Here is a 24,559-nt window from a genome sequence, read left to right as displayed (position 1 = left end):
AAGCTAATCAAAATGACTTTCCCCACCTCCCCTCCTGCTTTCTAAGACAGTAATCCTTACTTGAGTGCTCTGAGACAGACGGTCATCACTGACACGCACATTCCTGGGCCCACTGGATTAAAAAGGAGACGCTCCTCTTTATTTTCCCGTTGCCATGGTGATATCTGCATCTAGAAACTCAGACTTAATCAACTCGTCGCAATAAAATGCAACTGCGCCATCTAGTGGCGCAACTGAACACACCAACAAAGTTTTTTTTTAAAAAACCCCGATAATAGATTGATTTCATTGACCTAACTTCCCATCATTATTTTGATGTGGGAAATCTTGTGGCCTTCTCCTTTTGATATGACCTATTTCTTTGAAACTTCCCTTTAGTTCCTTACAAAGTATAAATAAATACAGTAACTGATTGATTTTGATTGATTGATTTTTTGATTTTATTGATTAGCATTCAAATAGAACAAAGATCTACTACAAAGCAAGAAAGCACGAGACAAGGCTAATCAAAAAGTATTGGCTGAAGCATTTGCTTATTACGCCAACCCTTTTAACACAAGATCTTTTTGCATACAGCTCCTGTACACAGGGCTCGAAGCAAAGAAAAAAACAAAGCAAAGCAAAAACAAACAAATAAACAAACAAAAAAAACCCTTTCCACCCTAGATAAGTAACTACATCAAAGAAAAACAGTCAAGAGTTTCAGTATTATTATTTTTGCTCTTTTCATTTTTGACATTTTTGTTTTCACATGGTTTATATGAGACTTCCAACTCAGCTTATCATCAATTATCACTCCAAGAAATTTATTTTCGTACACTCTTTCAATTTCAATTCCATTAACCCTGAGTTTAGATACATTTTTCATGTGTCTAGTGTCTTTAATATATTTAACTCCTTTTCCGCTGTAGTCAGAAGCTGTTCTAGGTTTTTACCTGAGCAATACAGAGTGGTGTCATCAGCAAACAATATTTTAACGGTTTGGAAACACTACATATGTCATTTATATATAATATGAATAATTTAGGGCCCAGCACAGAGCCCTGAGGAACACCACAAGTTACCTTCAACTGCTTAGATTTTACATTATTGATTTCGACATATTGATCTATGATCCAGGTAACTTTTCATCCACTTGTATGCTATCCCTCTTATGCCATCTCTCTCTAGTTTATTCATTAATATAGAATGATCAATTGTATCAAACGCCTTTTTTAAGTCTATAAAAACACCAACAGTATATTCCTTATTATCTATAGCATTAGATATCCCTTCTACAAGTTCCATCACTGCCATCGAAGTGGACCTTTTCACTCTAAAGCCATATTGGTTATCACTTAGGAGATTATGCTTCTCCAAGTCTATTAACAAATAACTTTTCTAAAATTTTTGAGAACTGTGGGAGCAGTGATATTGGCCTGTAATTGGTAAACTGACATCTCTCTCCGTTTTTATGGATTGGAATAACTTTTGCTATTTTCATTTGTGAGGGAAACACACCAGTTCGAAAGGAAAGTTTACAAATGTATGTGAAAGGTTGCACTATATATTCTATAATACTTTTAACTAATATCGTGTCAATACCAAAACAGTCAGTGGACTTTTTATTTTTAAATGCCTTCACAATGTTAATTATTTCTCTATGAGTTACAGCACCAATAAACATGGAGGACACATGGAGGACACAAAAGAAATTCCAGAGTCAAGAAATAATAACGACTTAAATAATTAAGTCGTTATTATTTCTTGACTCTGGAATTTCTTTTGCTAAATTAAAGCCAACATTTACAAAGAAATCATTAAATTCATTTGCAATGTCTTTAGTTTTATCAAGCACAATGTCTTTATCTTTTTTTGAAATAGTCTGGATAATTCTTATCTTTTGAGCCCTTTTTGATTATATTATTTAATATCCTCCATGTTTCTTGTGTGTTACTTCTACTTTTCTCCAATAATTTGTGGTAATATTCTTTCTTACTTGTTCTTATAATATTTACTAATCTATTTTTGTATAACTTGTACTTTATTTCAGCATCTTTTGTCCTCTGTTTTATGAATCTCTTATATAGATTGTGATCCATGGCTTATTTGATCTGTGATGCTTTCTAGTGATTTCCAATAAAGGACAATGTTTTTCATATAGTGAGATTACAGTTGATAGGAATGCATCATATGCACTATTTGAATCTTCATTTGCAAAAACCTCATTCCAATTGTGTTCCTTTAAGTCCACCTGGAGGGCAGCAATGGCTCTTGTTGTTCTATGTCGTATCATATCAAATGTTTGATTCTTTTGTTTAGTTTTAATCCCAAAATAATTTTGGAAAATTGCAAAAACAGGAAGATGATCGCTTATATCAGTTATAAGAAGTCCACCTACTATTTCATGGTCAATTTTATTTGTGAATATATTATCTATCAATGTAGCTGTATCAATTGTTATTCTACTTGGTTTTATAATTACAGGGAAAAGGGAGTTACTATACATTGTACTGATGAAATCTGTTGTTTTCTGATGTCCAAATTATTTGCACTTTTTTATCATTTAGGTTGCTAAACATAGCAGCAAGTTTTTCATTTAAACTGACACTAATGACTAAAAACAGCTATGAAGCAAATGAACAGCGGAAGACATCTGTGTTTATCTATGCATTTGGAGGTATGGAGATGTCTGGGAGAGAGGGAGGTGGGCTTTTAATCAGATTGCTTAACACAGTCCTGGAGAGTGAGAGGATGTCTGATGAATTAACTGATTGGTACTTATTTTAGAAAACAAAGATGATGTTATTTTTTTTCAAAAATGATGTGGCAAGAGGTTCACAAGAGCTGCAATCTCTCCCCATACTTTCAAAAATATGCACCCCTGTGGCACAACTCAAAAATAAAAATAGGTAAACAAACAATTTATTGGCCACAGTGGCACAAAAAACGCATAAGATTAATAAGTGATTTATATGAAGATAACATGTTTATGTCCTTCAATGATTTGACAGTAAAGTTTAATTTGGAATGACCCGGCCATTTTTGGCGATATTTACAAATGAGAGACTGTCTGAAAGATAAAATAAAATTGTCTCAGGAGAAAAATGTCATAGAGAATTTCTTTGTACTTCCACCCTTAACTGCAAAGGCATCAAAATGGTATCATTTATGTCATTGGGTTAAAAACAACATATGTAAAAGTCTTAAAAGGGCTTGGGAAAAAGATCTGGATTGTTCCTTCGATGAGGTATCATGGGATTCAATTGTTTCTGAAAATGGGTTCTACATTAGGGAAGCTAGAGGCAAATGTATTCAATATAAAATTCTCAATAGGTACTATTATACACCAACGAGACTTTGTAAAATGGGAATCAGTAAAGACGACCTGTGCTGGAAGTGCCAAGAAGGAAAAGGTACGTTAGTACATGCTTTATGGGAATGTCCACTGGTCTCCCCAATATGGGAAAATGTTTTAAAATATATGGAGGGTTGGGTGAAACTTAAAATTACATAGATCACCAAGACTGTGCCTATTGGGGGACAGAGGTGAGGTGCCAAAGTTAGACAAAGCAGGATTTAGAGTGTTAAACACTGGGATTGTGACGTGTGTTCGTCTCATTTTAACACTTTGGAAAGACCCTCGGACTCCAACCCTAAAAAAGTGGAAGGAGAAAATGACTGAAAATGCCGCATGTGAGAAAATGCTGGGAAGACTGAGCAGTAAGACAGAGACTCTAACAGAACAATGGGACAGTTTTTTGGTTTATATGGGCCTACAACATGAAGACAATGTGAGATACAGTATGAATTAAGACTTAACTGTGTGTGCAACAGTTTATCTATCTATTTATTTATTTATTTATTTTATATATTTATTTATTTTTCTTCGCTGAGTGTGTTTTTTTGTTGTTTTGGGTTGTTATGTTATGGTTTTCTTAATTGTTCAAAATAATAATAATAAAAAACTTTAATTATTAAAAAAAAGAAAACAAGGATGATGTGCAGACCTGGAATAATTACAGAGGGACAAAAGTGATGAGCCATACCATGAAGATATAGGAAAGAGTTGTTGAAGCTAGGTTGAGGACAGAGGTGATGATCAGCGAACAGCAGTATGATTTCATGCCAAGAAAGAGCACTGCAGATGAGATGTTTGTTTTGAGACTGCTGATGAAGAGTAGAGAAGGTCAGAACGCCTTGCTCTGTGTGGGTGGGACTACATCGGATATTAGCTCTGAGCTCTTTCTTGTTTGCATTGGTGTTGGACAGAATGACAGATGAGGTCAGGCAGGAGTCTCTATGAACTATGATGACAATGAAAGTAGGTAAAAGGTGGAAGAAAACCTGGAAAGGTGAAGATATGCTGAATTAAACTCAATAGAAGCAGAAAGGGGGCATATATCCTACTAACCTGTAACAATTGTGATACTTGCTTCTAATAAAAGATATATGAAACATAAACTCAATAGAAGCATAGCAGAAAATGTGTGTGAATGAGACAGAGACAGGTGTAATAGTAAACATGGAAGGAAATTGCAGGCCAGGTGAGTTGAAGCAGGTGGAGACAAGCACCAGGGGTGATTTTTCACAAAAGGATAGCAACAAGAGTGAAAGAAAAGATTTACAAGGCGGTAGTGATGTATGGTTTGAAGATGGTGACACTGACAAAAAGAACCATTCAGCCATTAGTGAAACACTTCCCATTAACATAACAATCCAAAGTAGTAAACAGTGCAGTGGGGGTGTTTAACATAGATATATAAGAAACAAACGTCATTGTTCACAACAATAAAAAATTAGACATATCTATTGATATTATCCCGAATTTCTAAATTAGTTTTTATGGAAGCAATGACAGTGTGTAAGCAGGGAGGTTCCTGTACGTGTGCGTGCTTGTCGTCTTTTGACGCGAACGCGCGCGTAGCTGTCAGTAGGAAATACAGGCTGTTCGTGTCTGCCGAGCCCCTGCGGCTGTGCCTGGACATCTGATCACAGAAAGTCGGCCTATTACAAAATGAAAATTATCACTTACAGACTCGCTTGACTTTGGTGAGAATGCGTCGAACAAGTGCGCATGTGTAACCGCGGTACCGAGGCATCCCGCTAGCTAGCACGGCTAACAGAAACAGAACACTATCGGGGCTAATGCTAATAGTTAAATAAGCTAACTTAGCTAGCTGTTAACTTAGCTAGCTAGCTCACGGATTGCGGGACGTTTGTTCTCCCAGCTCATCTCCCCGTTCAGCGGTTCCTGCCCCTGTGTCGCCTTTTCGTGTTCTCATTAATTGGATAAGGTTACGGAACCGGAGCTGTGGCGGGGGGACGAGACGACAGGAACCCCCTGGCTGGCTATCCAGGCGGACCGATCACAGTGACACGCCGGTGTGGGTGAGTTGAAGAGTGGAGTTGAAGTTATAGTTGATAGGGGGGCAGCGGCGGGGTGGACAAGGCCTGTGGACGTTGCTCAGCTGGGGCCTGGCAGGGAGGCAGGGTGGGTGTTAACTATTAGCTGCTCGTAAAATGTTGCCTTAGCGCGCTGAATCGGGAAGTCGAGTCGCTTGTAGCAAGGCCTCTTGAGAGGACATAACAACACAGTGACTGTGACTATTGTGGTGGTGTTATTAGCTGCTAGCTCGTAACACATAGCTGTCTGGAGAAGCCACCACAAACATGAACCTGCTCCATCAGCAAAAAAGCTGGATCACCATGGTTGTCCGTCCGCTTTGTTGAGTACCAGTGCACTCGTGCATGTAATGAGGAAATTGCATTTTCTGGGACACTGGCTTAATCATCGATTAAGTACATTTCTGATGTATTTGCTAAGAGTTTTCATTTTTGTGTGTTTTTTGCCGTGAGCCTTTGTGTGACTACAAATAAGAAGTTCCTGAATTATGTAGACACACCACTATCACTTCACTGTACAATATAGGCTTTCGTGGCAAAAGAGGAAATGTAGCTTCGTGTATCTATTGGTGTTAGGTTTATGTTGATAGCACACTTGATGTTATGAGGGAAATCTGGGATGGGCTGTGAATCTTTTTATAGTGAATGTATTATATTAGTTTAAAAATAATATTAATTAAAAATTTTGACTCATTCTTAAACTGCTTCTGTTTTAAGAAGAGTTGCAAAGGAATTGTTAGAAGTCTGTTTTCATACACTTTCACACCCATGTTTTATTTTATTATTGACCCGTTGCTGTTAAGATTTGTGTCTTTATCCCTCTGTAGAAGCATTATTTGTGTAGCTGTGAGTTTAATATTATTACAATTAAAATTCAACTGCTTGTCTTTCTTTTCTTTTTCTAAAGGAGAGAGTGGAACCATGGCTGAGCTTTCCACCTTATCCCCATCCCCACCTGCTTTGGGTGATCCTCATGCAGCTCCATCTATCCCTCCGTCATCACCAGGGCTTCCTCCACCTAACAGCACTGCTACAGAGTCTCCCAGGGAGGTGTCCATACCCAAGTCTTCCCTTTTTAATGACAAAGCTTTGAGTGGAAAAACTTCTGCAGTACTGGCAGGGGGGTCCCCCTTGATTCCCCGCCGATCCTCAAATCCTCCCGACCTCACAGCTGAGGCTTCCCTTCTATCATCGGTACAGGAGCCTGCTCCAGGGAATGAAGAATCAGCAGGAAAGCCACCAGCTCCAAGCGAAGTGGCACAGGCATCCCCCTCTCCTGATCTAAATCCTGGTCCTAACCTATACCCTAACCAGCAAGTCACCTGTAACCCAAATCCTGTTGTAGAAGAAGCTCAACTTAAAGTGGGACAACCCCAGACGACTGCAGGTCCCAATCCCGCACCTGCTCCTCCAGTCTTATCATCATCATCAGCAGCAGCAGCTGAAGGAGAAAAACCTCAGCCGCTCCAAGAAGCACAAAATGCTCCAAACGAGCCTCCACCTTTGTACCCAAAGCCTGGTACTCCCAATGAAGCCAGGATGGGAGAACTGCCTGCTACTCCTACCAGAGCTGAACCCCACAGCCCACCACTCCCCCTGATCCAAGAGCCACCGTTGTCCTTCGCTCTACCCAAACCCCGGCCGGCACCAGACACCCTCAGTTACCTTGAGTCAGCCAGTCTGATGTCTGGAACTTTGGAGTCTCTGTCTGGACTGGGAGAAGATGGCAGCTCCGTGGGGTCAGATTCAGAGATTAATGGCCTAACTGTCAGACGCACTGACAAGTATGGCTTCCTAGGTGGGAATCAGTACAGTGAAGGGGGGTAAGTACACATTAACCAGTCACACACACTCCCAGCTACTGTACAAAAGCATGTGCTGTGCCGCTGTGTAATATTAATATTTTAAACAAAGCATAGCAAAAATCTGCTTTTTCATGCTTGGCTTCACTGCAGGTGGATCACTATTTGTAATATGAGACACTATTAAATCATGACCACAGAATTGGTTTACTCAGAAAAGTGTAACTCTTGCTTGACTGTTTTCCTATGGCCACTTTACACCATCTGACTCACAGAGATCCATCCCAGCCTCCCTTTCCTGCCTTCCTCTTCTTCTATGCTACTCTAAACATATCTGTCTGTCCTTTATCTCCCCTTGGTCTGACTCAGATAGTGCTGAGAGCGCTTTTGTGACTCATTATGTACTGACTCTGTCTGTGTTGTATTTCCCATCGCACCCATCTGCTCTCTTCCTCCCCTTTTTTTGTCAGATTTGCTTTTACTTTTCTGGCAAGCTAATTGCTCTTCCTCTGTTGAATAATTAAAGTCTTATTGATTTGCCCTGGGTGTCAGTGCCAGTCAATTCCTGCCATTGTTCGTGATTTTCTGTGAGTTAGCAAAATGTTCTGCAAATTGAGGCAAGCCATTCGTGTCGTTAGATTCAAGTGCTCAAAGTGTAGTTTTTAGTGGTATCAAAAGAACAAAGAACTTCCTCATTCTGTCAGCATAAAGTCATTTTATATTACTCACTATTGCAGTGAAAAGGAAGTTCGAATTGAAGTTGCACGACAGCGGGAGATGAAATGGATTGACATGTTCTGCCACTGGGATAAGTGGGTCAAACATCGCTTCCAGAAGGTACACACACAGCAGCCTTTCAGTATGTGATGGTAAAAGTGAGAACAGAACTGCTAAAAAATTAAATAACAGAACAATCAAGTCGCACATCTGATCTTTATTAATGAAACATTCAAGTTGAAAATCATTATTTATAACGTCACTGCTGCCAGTAAAAACTAGAATCACACACACAGAACCCCCCCCCCCCCCCCAAAAAAAAGAACATATAGTATGAATTAATGATGGGTAAACATTATGTCAGAGCCGATGGCCTAAATGTCTGCCTTACAGGTGAAGCTGCGCTGTAGGAAGGGGATTCCATCCTCTCTCAGAGCAAGAGCCTGGCAGCTGCTGTCCAACAGTGAGGAGCTTCTAAGAGACAACCCTGGGAAATTTGAGGTATCACAGTTGTCATGTCATTTTTAGCACTAATGAACTAGTTTTCATTTATTCAATGTAGAAAGTGGAATAAATACAAATTATTTGATCTCTGTTATTCAACTTAATTCTCTTTCAATTTAAGACAATTGCAGCTGGTTTGAAAACATTTTGGGAGATATCTTTAGTATTGACTAAGTGGCTTGTAGTGGGGCTGAGAAGGCCACTTGCAGCTCCAGGAGTGCTAAAGGGGCGCAGGCGCAGGCCTAGTGAGCAATAAGCCTCTTATCAGGACCAGTAATCCTGCCTGTTGATGCCCTGCCCCTCTGAGAGGGTCTGGCTTTGACTAGGCGGTGTCCAGCCATTTACTAACTTATTGTTCCTCTTATCTATGAAAGAATTTCTTTGCCAGCTTTTTTATTTTTAGTTAATAATTAAACGTCCTGTATAATCCACTTTTATGGCTAAAAAATAATTTCCAGAGAATTTATTGATAACTTTTTTGTTTGTTTGTTTGTTTTCTCTTTCGCTACAGGAGCTGGAGAGAGAGCAGGGAGAGGCTAAATGGTTGGACATTATAGAGAAGGATCTCCACAGGCAGTTCCCCTTTCATGAGATGTTTGCTGCTCGCGGTGGCCATGGGTAAAACAATAAACACAAACACAGTCTATTTTATACCAGAGGAACCATGGCATGCAGGATTGATTAAAAAAGGAACACCATGCACTCTGCACTACTTGGAAATGATTTGATCTTTGTAGCTGCGTATCAGGGCAGGGTCACAGTAGGATGTTACTATATCTGTCGGTAAACATTAAGGCTGTGCCATATAATAATATCCTGAATAAAACACAGAATCACAATAGCTCATTGAAAAAGGACTAATAAAAGCTGCTGGCTGTGGGTCTGCAATCAGCAATAAAACATAATTTTTTTTTTTTTTTTTTTTTTTTTTTTTGAGGCTTTATCAAAAACTTTTGTTATTGTTTTTTAGGGAAAATTGGCTTCCACAATAAAACAAATTGGATTCGATTAAAGGCAGAATCAAAGATAGCAGTAATAGTGATATCAGACATTCAAAGATGAAATGAAAAAAAAGGGTAACGTGACAAAACAAAGCCAATGAACAAAACAAATGTGTACTTTAAAAAGATGTTTGAAGTAATCCTTGTATAGAATAATTAATATTCTTTCATTTTCTTTCAAGTTTATTGAAAGAAATTATTTATTATTATTTATGTAATTTTTTTTTTTGAATAGCTCATGAACTGGAGGTAACACCCAAGTTCCCCTCGTAAGCCACTGAATAATTGTCATGCTTGTTCTTGCAGGCAACAGGATCTGTACCGAATCCTCAAGGCCTACACCATCTACCGGCCCGATGAGGGTTACTGCCAGGCCCAAGCGCCGGTGGCTGCAGTACTGCTCATGCACATGCCTGCAGAGGTGAGGGGTGGAATGGTTAGGGTACTGTTTCTCATTAGGTTTTGAGTGTTAGTTTCACAATGATGACTTCAGAAGCGTGATTTCTTGAGAAAGTCTCATAAATATATGAACAATGACTTGTGGTGAAAGTCTGTTTTTACTACAAAAGAACTAAAATAAATGCAGGTACGTTAAATACCGTCCAGTTTACTTTTGTCCTCCATATCTAAACATGTATCATTTGAAGCAGTGTTTTAAATCCGGTGTGCAGCGTTTGTTTTCACATAAGAGAAAAAAAGGAAACTGGATGAATTGACGCATTGGATGATGAGTTAATCTTACAACCTTTAGCTATGTGTGTGGTCAGACTTTCTTAGAAATCAGGGATGTTTTGTTTTAGCCTTGGTCTTTCTATTTATCCCTCCTCTGCTGACACGTTAATAAAGAGAGGGCGCGTGACAAAAGAGAGTAGGCAGAGCGAGAAAACAAAACGCATCTGAAACGTGACTTTATTTGGTTGCTATTTCACTGGAAAGTCTTCTTAATTAAAAATAGGAGACCGAAGAAGCCTAAAATGCTTATTGCACCGCCCCTAACCCATATTACAAGGTGACATCATTTCTTTCTGTGACCTCACTTCTGTCCGCGATGGAAACAGCGTGGGCTGATGTTTTTACAGTATTGTGACCACGCCTGCTTAAATGTTACTGTCGCAGTGTGAAATCTAAGTTTGCTCATTTCTTTAAATAAACAGGTGAGCGCGAACTGTGTTATGTAAGGCTTGTTTTCTCACGTCAGTACCTCATAGCAAACTGCACCTTTATCTCTTTGTCACAATTAGACTTGTAGATTCTTTTTCAGATAATGCTTTCTTATGAAACCAACATCTATTTAAAGCTGGGCAAGCTGATTTTTGTTTGTTTGTTTGTTTGACATAAAAAGATGTATTCAGGAAATGATTGATGTTGTTCAGTCGAGTTTTGCTCTTTGTTTTAGTGGTTAATGCTTTAATATTAAACACACTTGCTTAGCAAACACATGTAGCAGCAGAGGGCATAATAATGCACATATCTGCTTTAAACGCACTCGGATTATACTCAATTGTGGTTACAACACTGATGAGAAGTTCTACTTTTTATATTGTTTCTTAGTATTTTGCAATCTACTTGTAGTGTAGTGTCCACATAGTCCTCTCCCACACTATAATAAGTCAGAATATATTTGTTTTTCAATCTACAATTTATTGTTTGCTGTGCAAGCCTTTAACTTTTCTTTCTCTTTCACAGCAAGCGTTTTGGTGCCTCGTCCAAATATGTGAGAAATATCTTCCTGGCTACTACAGTGCAGGGCTGGTGAGTGAATAAACATGTATTGCTAGTCTGTTACACAGTTATCTCAGTTTTAATAATTTTGTTTTATTTATTTTTTTCCTTTAGGAAGCGATTCAACTTGATGGCGAAATCTTTTTCTCTGTGCTGCGTCGCACGTGTCCAATGGCGTATCGTCATCTTAAGAAGTTCAAGATTGATCCCATTCTCTACATGACGGAGTGGTTCATGTGTATCTTCTCACGCACTTTACCATGGTCCTGTGTCCTGCGTGTATGGGACATGTTCTTCTGTGAAGGTACCGTTAATATCTACAGGTTTCATAGCCAGTTGGCAGCGCTTTTGTCTGTTTAGTGAATTTGATCCATGTACCTCTGTTTAGAAATTACTTGCAAATGTGCATGAAACAGTCTGACCTTAAATATCCAATCCGATTTTATTTATAAAGCGCTTTAAAATATTAAATAAGTTAAGAACAATAGAATAAAATAAAACGGCAAAAAAATAAAACCCAAATGCATCAAATTAAATTTAAAATGTAAATAGCAGGTACTTTACGACCAGCAACCTGATTTGATTAAATGCAGGAGCTGTAAGAATGCAGCATTTTACTGTTTTGTTTTTTTGTTAAATAATTTTTATTTTAATCCTGTGGAAAAAGAGAAAAAGGGTGTTTTTTTCCATCTCTGTATTTTCGCTATTGGATTCTGCTGTAGTAGTTTTTCATGATCCACCATTCAAAGTAACCCACGTTTATCTGGCGCTGGGGCTTTTGCAGTCATAGTGTTCATCCTCTTCAAGCTATTGTAGCTCCCCTTTCTCCTCCCTTTAAAGCTGCTCTATTCAAAAATGCTCGAAACGTGGCGGTGTGGCTGCAACCACAGATGCCCCGCCCTCTTCTGTGGTCGCAGCCAGAGCGGTGTGCCTGAGATGACCATATTAGGAATATCAGCCCTCATTTACATCGTACGCAACCAAGAATAGAAAATGTCTGTGTCCTCAACTGTATCGGTGTTTATGACTTGTGAAAATAAGAAAATGCATAATTATCCCCTTTAACAGAACTTTGAGAACTGCTTTTTTTTCTAGATCTAGTTTTTCTAGATCGAAAGAAACCTAACTTAAGTGTCTGTGTGTAGGAGTGAAGATAGTCTTCCGTGTCGGCCTGGTGCTGCTGAAACAGATGCTTGGTTCTGTGGATAAACTTCGGGAACTTCAGGGCATGTATGAGACCATGGAGCGTCTAAGAAACATCTCACCCGACACTATCAGAGAGGACATATTGGTACAGGAGGTCAGTGCTTATGGAGGCCGTGTACATAAAGCTTGTTTCTGTTTTTACTCAGAGACACGAGTTATTAGTCATTTTATCCTGTTGTGGCTCATCTTGTTATCCTCACTTCCTCTGTCTGTCTCTACTTTGTCTGATGTTTTGTTGTCCAGATCGTCGCTCTCCCAGTGACTGAGGCACTCATAGAGAGAGAGTGCAACATTCAGGTGAGGAAGTGGAGGGAGTCCAGAGGGGAACTTATGCACCAGCCGGGACGCCGCCTTCACGGTACAAGAGCTATCTTTGAGTACAAACGCAGAGCTGCTTCCATCAGCTCTGGTGGAAGCTTCTCTTTCCTAGGAAGCTCGATCCCACCACCAGGACCCCTCAGGGCCTCTTCCAGTTTGCTGTCACTCCCTGGCTTCCGCAAATCTAAGGCTCCTTTCCACTCCCACGCCAAGAAGGGCTCCTTCTCAGGGCCGTCAGGATTTGAGGGCTTTCCACCTCCGTCACCACCCGCAGTAACATCGAGCTCGAACCGAGGGCCCAGCCAGAAACCACCTATGCCCCCAGGGGCAGGTCATAAGGCAGCACCGCAGAGCCCCTTAGTATCAAAGGTGGCTAGTTCATCTCATGGTCCTGCTCCAGCCTCAGAGAGCACATCAGCACAGGGCGAGCCTGCTTCTTCGGCCCCAATGCAAAGCACACCACAACCCCCCACTACTCTGGCCCCCTCTCCTAAGATCGTCTCGGAGCAAATTACTCCCACTATCCCGTCTCCTACTGCAAACAACACCCCTCTGCCCCCATTACCAGATTCAAAAAAAGAAACTGCACCCCCATCAGCTGATGCCGCAAATGTGGAGGAAGAAGGAAAGAAGAAGAAGAAAAGCAAAGAGGACAAGAAGAAGGAGAAAGAAGACGAGAAGAAAAAACAGAAGGAAAAAAAGGAAAAAGAAAAGGCTGAAAAAGAGAGGCTCAAAAAAGAGAAAGAGAAGCTAGAAAAAGAGAAGAAGAAAGGGGGCAAGAAAAAAGACAAAGGAGGAGGGGATGCAGAGGACAAAAATGGAGCTGCAGCAGCGAAAGAGTCGGCCTAATTTTCCACCTCGTCATTCCAGGATAACAAAAAAAGGGAGGCTGAACAAACAAAACAACACAAAAAAGAGGTCAGGGGAACAAAAGATCCCCAAAAACAGTGACTAATATAAAAATGGGATGGCTTCCTATATAATGCATCATTTCAAGGATTTAAAGTAGTGTAAGGACTATGTTGGAGAAAACTGGATCATGGTTTCAACAGCACTTTTTGCCTCTTGTGAGATGGGACAAAATTTCCTTTTTTTCTTTCTTTTTTTCCCCAACTGGAGCATGGACTGTGAAACTTTTTTTTAATTATTATATATATAAAGGATTGCAGTCACTTTCTGTTTTAGTTTTTTAAATTCTTTTTTTTTCCTCTTCTTTTTTTAATTATTTTAATTAAACGGATGGCAGTGGTGTGAGGGGAAAATCATCTCAAACGCTTGCAGAAGTTGTTACGGTGCCATAGAAAATGTAAATAAAAGGTCTACCTACGATACATAGGATCGTGTTAACACTCCAAATGCCCCGTCGCGTCTCATCTGATGAAAAGGGTTATTTGGGGGAGGGGAGAAAACGGAAATAAATCATTTAAAGTCTCAAACGCAGGCACTGAAGACAGAAATGCTAGTAGTATTGTTGAGGATGTATTTATTGTCACGTTTAATGTTGTCTGTGCCTTAGTAGTGTAGTGAAATGTGTCAATGTGCTTTGTGTGGCCTCCCTTTTTTGTTTTAAGTCAAACTACCATTGAACCCCTTCTGTGTTTTCAAACTTTTACTAGATTAGATTTAAAAAAAACAACAAAAACAAAAGAGGGGGAAGTAGAGGAAAAACCATACCTTGTAGTCTGTTAGTGACGGCAGTGTTTTAATGGGTCACTCTTTTTTTTTTTCTTTTTTTTTTGTGTTTTGGATAAGCAGGTAATGTTTTTATTTCAGGTTTTAGGGGGGTTTTTTTGTTGTTTTTTTCAAAGGTTAAAAAAGGAGGTACAACATTATCAGTAAATTGCTTGTGTGCTAACATGCAAGCAGTATCTGTGCACAACTCCTGCAGACCAAATATCCTTCTGTGAGTTTAGTATTATTTCAGTTTCATTGAACAAAATAGTGTGCACAGGTATGGGGTCCTTAACTCATTAGAATGTGATTTCAATTATCGTAAGAGAATGAAGAATTTTTCTTGTTTTTTTGTTTGTTTGTTTTGGGTTTTTTTGCACTTGTCATTTTGTCACAAAGCACCACTGAAGGTGACCACTCCTTTAGTGCGGTGACATGGAGAACAAGCGTCTCAGCAGGCTGGTTTCAGCCTTGTGGACCTATAGGAAGCCACTTGACTGGAGGTGCCAGGTGTGCCAATGTAGCATTAACCTCTGATCTTTGACCTTTTGGGCTCTGATGTATTTATGTAAAAAGTGGTTAATTTAATCAAATATAGTATATTATGAATTATTATTATTATTTTGGATCTGAGTATTTTTCTATCTAAGTGAGAGACACCTGGTTGACTGGAATAGAGGCTGACTACACAGCGTAGTTGCAGAGGAACTGTTCAAAGTCTTTTATTTTTATTTCATTTCTTGTTTTCTTTTTTGTTTTCTTTTTGCACATTAAGTCTTCAGCTTCAGCAAACTCAATGCATGTCTTTTGGTTTACTTTCACTGTTGGTTTGGTCAGCTTAGGTTCACGAGTCTCCAGTTTACTGAAGTGCAGTATTAACAGACTTGAGTGTGGGGGGGAAAATGAGCCTTAGATTGAGAGAACAACCTTTAGAACGATTGACTTTGGCAGAATATTTAGGAACTGAAGGTCTTTGTACTGTGTCATATACTAAAAAGTGGTTTTTAATTGAACATCTTAAGTACTTCTGTCTCACCAAGTTGTGTTGTAACATTCATAATGACTTATGGACTAACTCCCTAATGTATTTACACTCAATGTTCTGTACTGTAACATATTTATGCATACATTAAGTGGCGCTGAACCCTGTCAGTATATGATGAATAGTGCCAGGTAGTTAGTGTAAACCATTTGATGGCAAGAAAAACAAACATTGATGCTCTTTAGCTGTACTGTTTGGTAGTTGATGATTAGAGGGACTTTCGTGTACTTGTAGCCAACATGTCCTCCATATTCATCGTTTTCCCACTTGTTTCAGGTCTTCACAGGGCTGTCATTTATATATGAATATGAATATCACACACACACACTCTTTCCCTCTTCTGTTTCGACGGCAGCGCATTATAGGCACAGATTAAGTGTAGTGTTTAGTGTGGATAATCTGAACACATCTATGCAAACTTTGCTTCATCATGACTGTTGGCGTGTGTCTATGTGGTGACAGCAGCACTGATTTTACCTCGTGCTGATCTGAGTGGTGCCGTCAGGGGGTGGGGGAAAGGATTTTGTGCTTCACCACATGTTTTTTTTTTGTTTTTTGTTTGTTTTTTTCCTTTCCTTTAACACTTTCAGGCCCGCGGATTATGGTATTTATGAGCAATATGTCCTCGCAGCTCACATCTGGATGATGGTGTCGTTTGTCTTTGTTCAGGGAGCTGGAGGTGACGTGATGATCAAATGAATCTGACACTAGCTGCTCTTTGCTCTGCTCTGCAATAGTGACAAAGCCTATTTGTATCAAGTCCTTTGTGCATTTCTCCATTGACCCTGAAGCTGTAATTCTTAAGTACATTTCATTGGGAATAACTCAACTGATGCAAACATTTCAAAAAAGGAAAATGTCTCAGCTGTGTGGGTTTTTTTTTTTTTCTTTCCTATGCCGTTACGTCTTTAGTGTCTTTAAGTTTACATGTCACTCTCTTCTCTGGCGAAAGTGAAATAAAATCATAGCTAATTGAATTCATTCCTTCAGATCTGCAACTGTTGTATTTATAATTAATGATGATAATGACATTTGTGATGAGTAATAAACCATAATATATTAAATCACTTGGGTAATGTTTTTCTTTTTTGGTGTGTGGCTTACATGTTTGGAAAGATTAAAAATCTAGGCTGGATTTAAATAACCAGCATTCAATTTTGAAATTAAGAGTCGTCCTCGTCTGTTTTTATTTATAATTGTTTCAGCCATATTTGGCAGGACGAAGCTCCACCAGATGTTACCAGATGGGTGACTTTTGCTGCTCAAACCCTGCCCCACAAAGCCACTGAACAGACACACTATTGTACAAAAGAAAAGAGATTTTATTCAGTTTTTTTTCCCTTTTATTCATTACAGGAAAGGTGAGGAAGAGTCCAGTCACTGGATTCAAGTCAGCTTATGGAAAAAAAAAAGGTGATTTGTTAGTTGCTAGAAGGAGGGGAGGGAAAGGAATCGAAGAATTGAATGTTTTCTTTCGGCCCTTTCTCTCCTCTCCTTCAACCTTTTCTTTCTTTTTTTTTTTTTTTAAACTTTTCAAATAAATTAAGTTTCCATCACTTTAATGAGGTAACTTTTTCCTAATCTAACCTGCAAATTCTCTGTCCCCACCTCCTCTACTCAGAAGGACATCTTCAAAATTTGGAATGAAGTCCTCATGCTTGGTGTGTCCCTCCAAATAATGTGTTCCTCTCAGATACCGAGGGAAGCAGAGGGGACGCGATTCATTCACGCTAAAGCACCTTTGAGGCTAGTGACCGGCCACACAGAGACGAAGAGGTGAGACGACAGAAGCTGTTTGCACGGAAAGAAAAGTTGGAAATTATGTTACAGGATCATTTTTATTATTAATAATCATCCTTATTCCCCATAAGCAAACATAGACATCCCTCGGGCATCAGTCATCTCATGTGTCAGTGTGACAAGTCTTTGGTTTAAACATGAGCGGCTGTGCACCTGGGCTTACACAGAAGGTGAGTGGGAAGAAAGGAGGAAAGAAAAGGACAGGGAAGGCAGAATAGCAAAGGGATTGTTGTCTTTCTTGTCTTCTAGCTTTTTCTTTACTCCTCCTTCTCCTCTCCGTGTGTGATGACATAGCAGATGTTCTTGTAGTCTACGTTGCCAGCAACATCAGGGGGGAAGGCGGCCCACATGTTCTTAATCTGAGGGAGAAAAGCAAAGTTGGAAATTCACCACATTGAGAAAGTAGCATGGTCCATAATTAAATATTTGGTCCATCAGTAAAATAATCTCTCACTGAAGAACAATAATAAATTATATGTTTAAAGGAACAGAAAGGATTTGTGTTAAAGACTACAAAAATCGTCTATAAATAGACTTGGGTGTACATTTTTGTCAGTAAAGGGAAGACCCATCCCAAATATCCAAAGAAATAAGGGCACTACCACATCCCAATCTAGATTAAAAAAAATAGAACTTTTTAACTTACTTCTGTTAAATTATTAAATAATTTCTTTAATGTTAATTAATTTTATTTCTTAAAGATAGGCTGAGTAACAGTATACAGTAACAACATCAAAGGGCCATTGTGCCAAAATGTGGAATTACTGATTTTACCTCCTCGGGGGTGAACCTGTCGCACTGAGTGGTCAAGAGCTCCTGAAGGCTGGAATAGGTTAAAAAAAAAAAGATTTTAATCTGAATTCTTTCCACTTGGATCAACATAGAGGATAAAAGAGATTGTTTTAAAAGTCCTCACAATTCCTTCTTGATGCTTCCAGAAGCCTCGGGGTCCAGGACTTTAAAGGCGCTAAGAATAACGTCTTCGGGATCAGCACCTGGTGAGGACAGGGGGTCGGTTACACAGTGTTAGCGGGAAAATATGCTAGCATTAGCACATAACTGTGCATCATGTGTTGGCACCCCTTTATCTGAAAGCACTTAAAAGGAAATCAGGGAACTTTAGCGCCAGTGTAATGTAAGTCATTTGGTGAAAATGGGATTCCCACCCTTCAGCTTCTCTCCGAACATGGTGAGGAAGACGGTGAAGTTGATTGGGCCGCTGGCCTCTTTGATCATGGCCTCCAGCTCCTCATTCTTCACGTTCAGCTGGCCTGAAGAGCACAGAAATTAAAATAAAGATGAGAGAGAGCGTGAAGTGAATTCGCACATGCTTTCTGGGGTGTGAATTGCTTCCATTTGGACTCACCCATTGAGGCCAGCACGTCCCTCAGGTCATCTTTGCTGATGATACCATCTCTGTTCTGGTCAATGATTGTGAAAGCCTGGAAAGAAACGCTTGGGTTTAGTATTGGAAGGAAACACTTGGGGCTGATGCGGTCTGTGTGGTTGGGCGGGATCAGACCTCTTTAGGCATTTACGAACTCCTCTGTCAATAGTTTGTTCATTAAAGTGGCAGCTGGTAAGAATCTTTGACACACAAATGACGATAGACGATACTGTGTAAGAAAGAACCTTAGTGGGCTTTTGGTGGCAGGAGGGGGTGTTTAATCCCCCCACCCCAGTCTTTTCTTACATGTTAATTTGGGAAAGTATCATTAGAGTACAGCTATCTGATCTGCTCTGCATCTTACAACCATGAAACTTAAGATAACCCCTTGGACTTGGACTTGAACTTCACTCACTGACCTTTCTTTCCACCTTCTCCCCTTGCTCTCCTTTTCCTTACTCTCTCTCTCACACACACACATTTGTACTGATAGTTACAAATACATCCTGCTGCCTGCTAGCTTTCCATCTATGCAATGTGCTAAGATCATCCTAATCATTATTACATGTGTTCCCTGTGTGGCACTTAAGAAGCCTGTATCACTTATCAGGGGATAAATATGGTCTATTTGGAGCTCACATCACTTGGCAACACACTGAAAACCCGGACACCATCGTTATCTAGAGTCGTGTCGGCGTGCTCTTCTCAAATCAAGTCTCCCTGACCTTAATGAACTCTGACACACAACCTTTAATCTTTATTTTTTACACTTTTTCCTTTTGCTCTTTGTCTTTTCTTTCTAATCTTATCAAATCAGAATCAGAATCATCAGAATCAGAATACTTTATTGATCCCTGGGGGAAATTATTTTTTGTTACAGTGCTCCATTTTAAACCAACATTAAGACAAGACAGACAATACGCTAACTAAGAATAGTACAATATGTTCAGTGGCATCTGAAAAATAAACCTTTAAAAATATGTCATGCCCAAAAGTGAGTCTAACCCCTTTGTTTTTCTTTTCTGCATCATAACAGGGGTTAGTTTAATCTCTTTGGCATCCCAGACTTTACCCAGCTGTGACAGCTGACAGTAGCTAGGACGGGGGGAGTCAGAGGTTCAGATGGTGTCGAAATTTCAGCGCTGCTCCTAACGACATTCCTATGATTATTAAACTGTCAGGGGAGAAGTGGAAGCATGCAAAAAAGCAACCGCTGTGAAAACAGATCCTTAGAGTTGCTAAACCAAACTCAAATTCTGCACAGATTCAGATTCTGAGGCTATTTAAATATCTTTGACAACTAATCGGAAACTGTCAAACGCTTCCAGGGCGTTCAGCCATCAGGGATGCTTATGGAGTAGGGATGAAGACGACCTCACCTCTTTGTACTCCTGAATCTGGCTCTGCTCAAACATGGAGAACACATTGGAGGAGCCGCCGTCTCCTGCTGCCTGCCTCCTCTTGGCCTTCTTTGGTGCCTGGAGGACAGAGACAAGCACATCATCTTCAAATGAATATGGGATGCTGATGAGTGCGGAACAAGATTCGGTAACCCTTACTTTTATCAATCTATGTCAATAGGATGTTTAATAATATTAACCTTTCTAAGCTATATAAGATTTATAAATTATACTAAAATCATAAAAATAATCAATTTTGCATAGCATCTCTAAACTTGTCTGATTGGAAATCAATGCTCATCCAGATTACACTTCAGGTTCAAGTTCAGGTCATCACTCAGGCTTGTTAAAAAAAACAGGATTTTAACACAAGTTATGCTTGTGTGAAATTTTATAAACTTGATACTTTTTCCTCAATTTAGCTTTACCGAACTAATCAATTTGGCTTGCAATGTATCTAAAAACTTGTATCAACTAATAGCAACAATTCATTAGAATCCAAGCCTCTTTACAGCTGCATCATCAAAAATCCAGTTCTCCAAAATCCACACTTCTATTCTGGAATTTCTATTTCAAAATTAGACCAAAAAAAATAAATTTGTAATCCATGGGGTTGGTTCAAACTCTCCTGTAGATATTTCCACCATCACTGTGCAGAGATGTGGGAAGCCTGGTACTCACCATCTTGAGAGCTGAGGTTTGGGTGATCAAGAAAGGGAAGACACCGTGTGTGAAGCCGCGTTATACGTTTATTCCCGGGGGCTTATATACTCATCCACCAGCCAATCTAACTTTAGCCGCAGCTTCAAGTTTGGATGGGAATAAAAAGAGAGAGAGCGAGAGGGTGTGTGTGTGTATGTGAAATAGAGAGAAAGAGAGAGAGAGGATGGCCAAGGATGAAGTGATGGCAAAAGTGAAGGAGACAGAATGGCGGGGCAGCGTATCACCTTACAGGAGATCAAAAATAGACCCGGGAGTCTTGGAATTAAGTAAACTTGATAGCTGAGGGACCATGTTGCAGGTTTGCAGTCCCACGTGGACTAATAAGGACATTCAGGACATATATACTTGTTGGACCACTGGACACTGCCTCTCCTCCCCTCCTTCTGTCCACCTCCATCCGTCTGCAGAAAGGCACAGAGGCCACTCTGACTTTATTTTTGGTTTGTCCATTTGCGATATTACAGTTTGACAGGCATTCTATATGCTCAGCAACTGATGCAGCTCTTACCCTGAATGTGCACAGCGCTGCTTTCTTTTTTTAAGCCGTGACAAAGTGACGATGCTGATGTCAAATCTGGGATTTTCCCATGGAAGTTATGATGACAGGAGCTGCTTAGCAGGATCAAATACGTAGTACTACATAAAAACATGCAGCCATTAATAAAACGAGCAACAGCAAGATATATAAGCAATATTTTTTTTACTTAATCCTTACACTGAAATACTTTAGAATCGTGCTGTAGAAAAGGGAGCGTGTCTGAGGATATTCATGCTTACAGACTTAGTTATATAGAATTTCTATTTGTATTTTACCCCCGTCCTTTCTGGATGCATTAATGCAAATGCAAACTGGTCTGTTTTGTAAAAAGAGCTTTATGTATTTATTTCCTCTTTCTTTTTCAGTCTTTTCAAACCTATTCCATCATGGTGAAAAGGAACATTGCCAAAACTGAATTAAATTAATAAGGATAAGGTGTAAACAAAGAGCTTAAACAAATTATTTATCCAACAGTCTTATTGTTTAATAATTAAAATGTTAGTGCAAACAATGTAAACGTGTTAGGGATGCAGATTAGTGCCACAACAATGAAACATGAACAAATGAAAAATAATAAAAACAACATAATTGTTATGTTTATAATAATTAATAATGTAATTGAAATAATTAAACAATTTCTGCTATTGTAGGTCACAGATATACAGGGGGTGATACATGAAATGCCTGAAACATTTATTTAGTAGCAAAAGAGCAATGTACGAATACTTCCTGCATTCGGAAAGTAATTTTAAGAAAATGTCCTTAAATTATTAATAAAAGTTTAATCCTAGAGAAAAATTAGATATTACATAATGTGTGGCTTAATTAGATACTTAATACCTGGCAGGGATAATTTAACTTCACTTAACTTTCAATATTTAACTTAGTTTTTTTATTGGACTAAACAAAGACATCATAGTCATAAGCCAAAAGGTTTGCACACCAGTAATTTAATTTTTAAACATGTACATTTATATGTTGTCCCTTAGTTAAATACAATTTTGATTGTGGAAGCAGATAGTCGCTTCATATATAAGATTAATTTTGAGGCCTGAAAACTACAATACTACCTTTTACAAGCAGAATGGCAATTAATTTGCAATGTGTAGTGTGAGTTGCTCTTTTGTGTAAGTCGTTTTTTTCTCATTTTTTGTGTGTTTGTTGTTTCTGAAGGGGTGTTGCGAGCCTTAAATGTACGACAACATGCCAGACAATTGAAAGCACCATTAATCTCTGTCTGAGGCTCTGCCTTCTCATCACTACAGAGGTGTGTGTTTTCTGATTGGTTACAGTCATGAACACTTTCCCACCTGTTTGGCCCCCTCTCACACCGTCTACCCCTCAGGCTCCCACCCCCTTAAATATAAAGGGATTACTTGGCAGGGTGATGGCAGCAGACATTCCCAGAAGAGCATAAAAGGGACAGCTGAGTGCGACCAAAATAGCTAAATAAACCTAACAGTCTGTCGACGTGCCGCCAGCCCCCCCCCCAAATAGCAAAATGCTTTCCTTCATTTGCTCTTTCAGGTTTTATATCCAAATCTACTTCAGAGATAATCTGTTTTCATTTCATTAATCAGGCACATTTATTTTTGTTCTGTGGTTGAGACTGTTTGTGTTTCCACTTATCTCCCCACCAGCCACCGATGAGTCACATCTCTGCTTTTCACTGGTTTCCAGTCCCTCAGTAATCTGAATTAGGCTGGTGTTTGTTTTCACTGGACGTGCAGGAATTCCAGGGTCTGAGTCTCAGTACTTACTTTGTATTCTTGTTGACCTTTGACCTCTGTTTCACTAGACCATCAACATCTCGTTGCAGGAGTTATATGTATCACACCACATGGTGTCAGTTTTTACTTTTAAGAGGAAGAAGTGGATAAGATAAGATTTGCCTGTATATATTTTTTTCTGTACACTTCATTTATCGCTCATACATGAGATGAAATGCACTGTGGGAGGAAACTGAAGCAGGCAACTCCACGCAGAAACAATGATTCAAACCAGGAACCTTTTTACTGTGAGGTGACAGTGCCAACACGTGCAGCGCCATATTAAACTACACTGAAACTCTGTGTTTTAGCTTTAAAAGCGGCTCCATAATCTGCTCCCACAATAATCATTTTCTTCAAACTGGCCCTTCTAGTTGGACACGAGTGTCAAGCACTTCTTAAGAAATATGCAAACGAGCTGTAACATCTCAAACTTTTCACAGATGTGTCAGCTGCTGCAGTTTACTGACTTCACCGTCTGCACAATGTGTTTAATCGCCGCTGTGGCGAGGGAATGCTTTCATACAGATATGTGTGTACATTGCAGGTGCCTGTGCTGTAATGTGACGCATCCCACCACGCTCTTGAGAAGCCATCTATCATTTCTGGATGATTGGTATGTGTGTATGTAGGGTCTGGAATGTGGAGAAGCTCCCTGCTTGACCTATGGGGAAGACGGTCTTAGCAAATTGGAGTGACACGGGAGACATGAGAGTTTGTAATGTCATAATGTGTGTTTGATCACCGTCCAGTCTGAGGTTACTCTATTTGGTTATTTGAGTCCATCTGTGATTGTGTTACATCAGTCGCCATTCAGTGAATTTCAAAAGCACTTCAGGTGTCTGTTGTTGTTTTTCAAGTTGCAGGACAGCTGAATTGTGGACGCTGCTGATAAAAGTAAGCAGCAACTAACTTAACTAAAGCCACTAAATTTTCTTAAATATGTAACACCAGCTGCATTCTTTGTGTCTCTTGCATGCGTCTATAAATCAGTCAGTCACACACTGTGCCTGCAGCTCCCTCTACTGTTCATGTTCCTTCACTGCTTCTTCTTCTCTGTGCAGGTTCTCAGTCATCCATCCACTGCTTGTTCTTCTTTCGGCTGCTCCTTTTAGAAATCACCACAGCGGCTCATCTACCTCCTCTGTCACAGAAACCCTCCTTCACTACATCCATGAATCTTCTCTGTGGTTTTCCTCCACCCTTTGTCCAGTGTATCCACAATCCCTGCTCTTTACATGCCCAAACCACCTCAGCCTTGCCGCTCTGACTTTCTGATCTGTCCCTCTGATGTACTGATTTCTAACCTGCAAATGAAAAGCTTAACATCCTCAACTCTGTCACCTCTTGTATTTTTGTCAGTGCAACCATCTCCAAACCATACATGGTAGCCGGTCTCGCTACCATCTTCTAAACCTTCCCTTTCACTCTTGCTGCCATTCTTCTGTCACAAATCACCGGTGACACTCATGCTTGCACTCTCTCCTTTCTTTTGCTTTGGATGGTATTTAAGCTCATCTTCCTTCAGAACATGGACTTTCTTACCACCACTGTTAATCACAGGCGTAGATTTA

The 24,559-nt window shown here is 39.6% G+C and overlaps 2 protein-coding genes across 3 annotated transcripts; one reads left to right on the top strand and one right to left on the bottom strand.

Annotated features, from left to right (window-relative positions):
• Positions 1-4,877: 4,877 nt before the first annotated feature.
• tbc1d10b (TBC1 domain family, member 10b) lies at positions 4,878-13,783 on the top strand. 2 transcript variants are annotated; one of them, XM_026164193.1, is made up of 10 exons: positions 4,878-5,370; positions 6,293-7,208; positions 7,925-8,024; positions 8,298-8,405; positions 8,920-9,026; positions 9,716-9,830; positions 11,096-11,161; positions 11,246-11,435; positions 12,277-12,431; positions 12,581-13,783. In XM_026164193.1, exons 2-10 carry the CDS (start codon positions 6,307-6,309, stop codon positions 13,502-13,504), a joined length of 2,667 nt encoding a protein of 888 aa, XP_026019978.1. In that variant the 5' UTR covers positions 4,878-5,370; positions 6,293-6,306; the 3' UTR covers positions 13,505-13,783. The 2 variants fall into 2 exon arrangements, with proteins under 2 accessions (XP_026019978.1, XP_026019980.1); XM_026164195.1 differs by lacking the exon at positions 4,878-5,370 and adding an exon at positions 5,569-5,707.
• Positions 13,784-16,879: 3,096 nt separating this feature from the next.
• Positions 16,880-20,718, bottom strand: mylpfa (myosin light chain, phosphorylatable, fast skeletal muscle a). Its single transcript, XM_026164192.1, has 7 exons — positions 20,637-20,718; positions 19,935-20,033; positions 18,535-18,610; positions 18,335-18,439; positions 18,085-18,163; positions 17,943-17,991; positions 16,880-17,527 (listed from the first exon to the last, which is right to left on the bottom strand). Exons 1-7 carry the CDS (start codon positions 20,637-20,639, stop codon positions 17,426-17,428), a joined length of 513 nt encoding a protein of 170 aa, XP_026019977.1. The 5' UTR covers positions 20,640-20,718; the 3' UTR covers positions 16,880-17,425.
• Between the last annotated feature and the right edge of the window lie 3,841 nt (positions 20,719-24,559).

Source organism: Astatotilapia calliptera, chromosome 4 (assembly GCF_900246225.1).
Source record: "Astatotilapia calliptera chromosome 4, fAstCal1.2, whole genome shotgun sequence".
NCBI classification, from domain to species: Eukaryota; Metazoa; Chordata; class Actinopteri; order Cichliformes; family Cichlidae; genus Astatotilapia; species Astatotilapia calliptera.
Note: the sequence above shows the minus strand (reverse complement) of the source record. Positions and strands in the feature narration are given on the sequence as shown.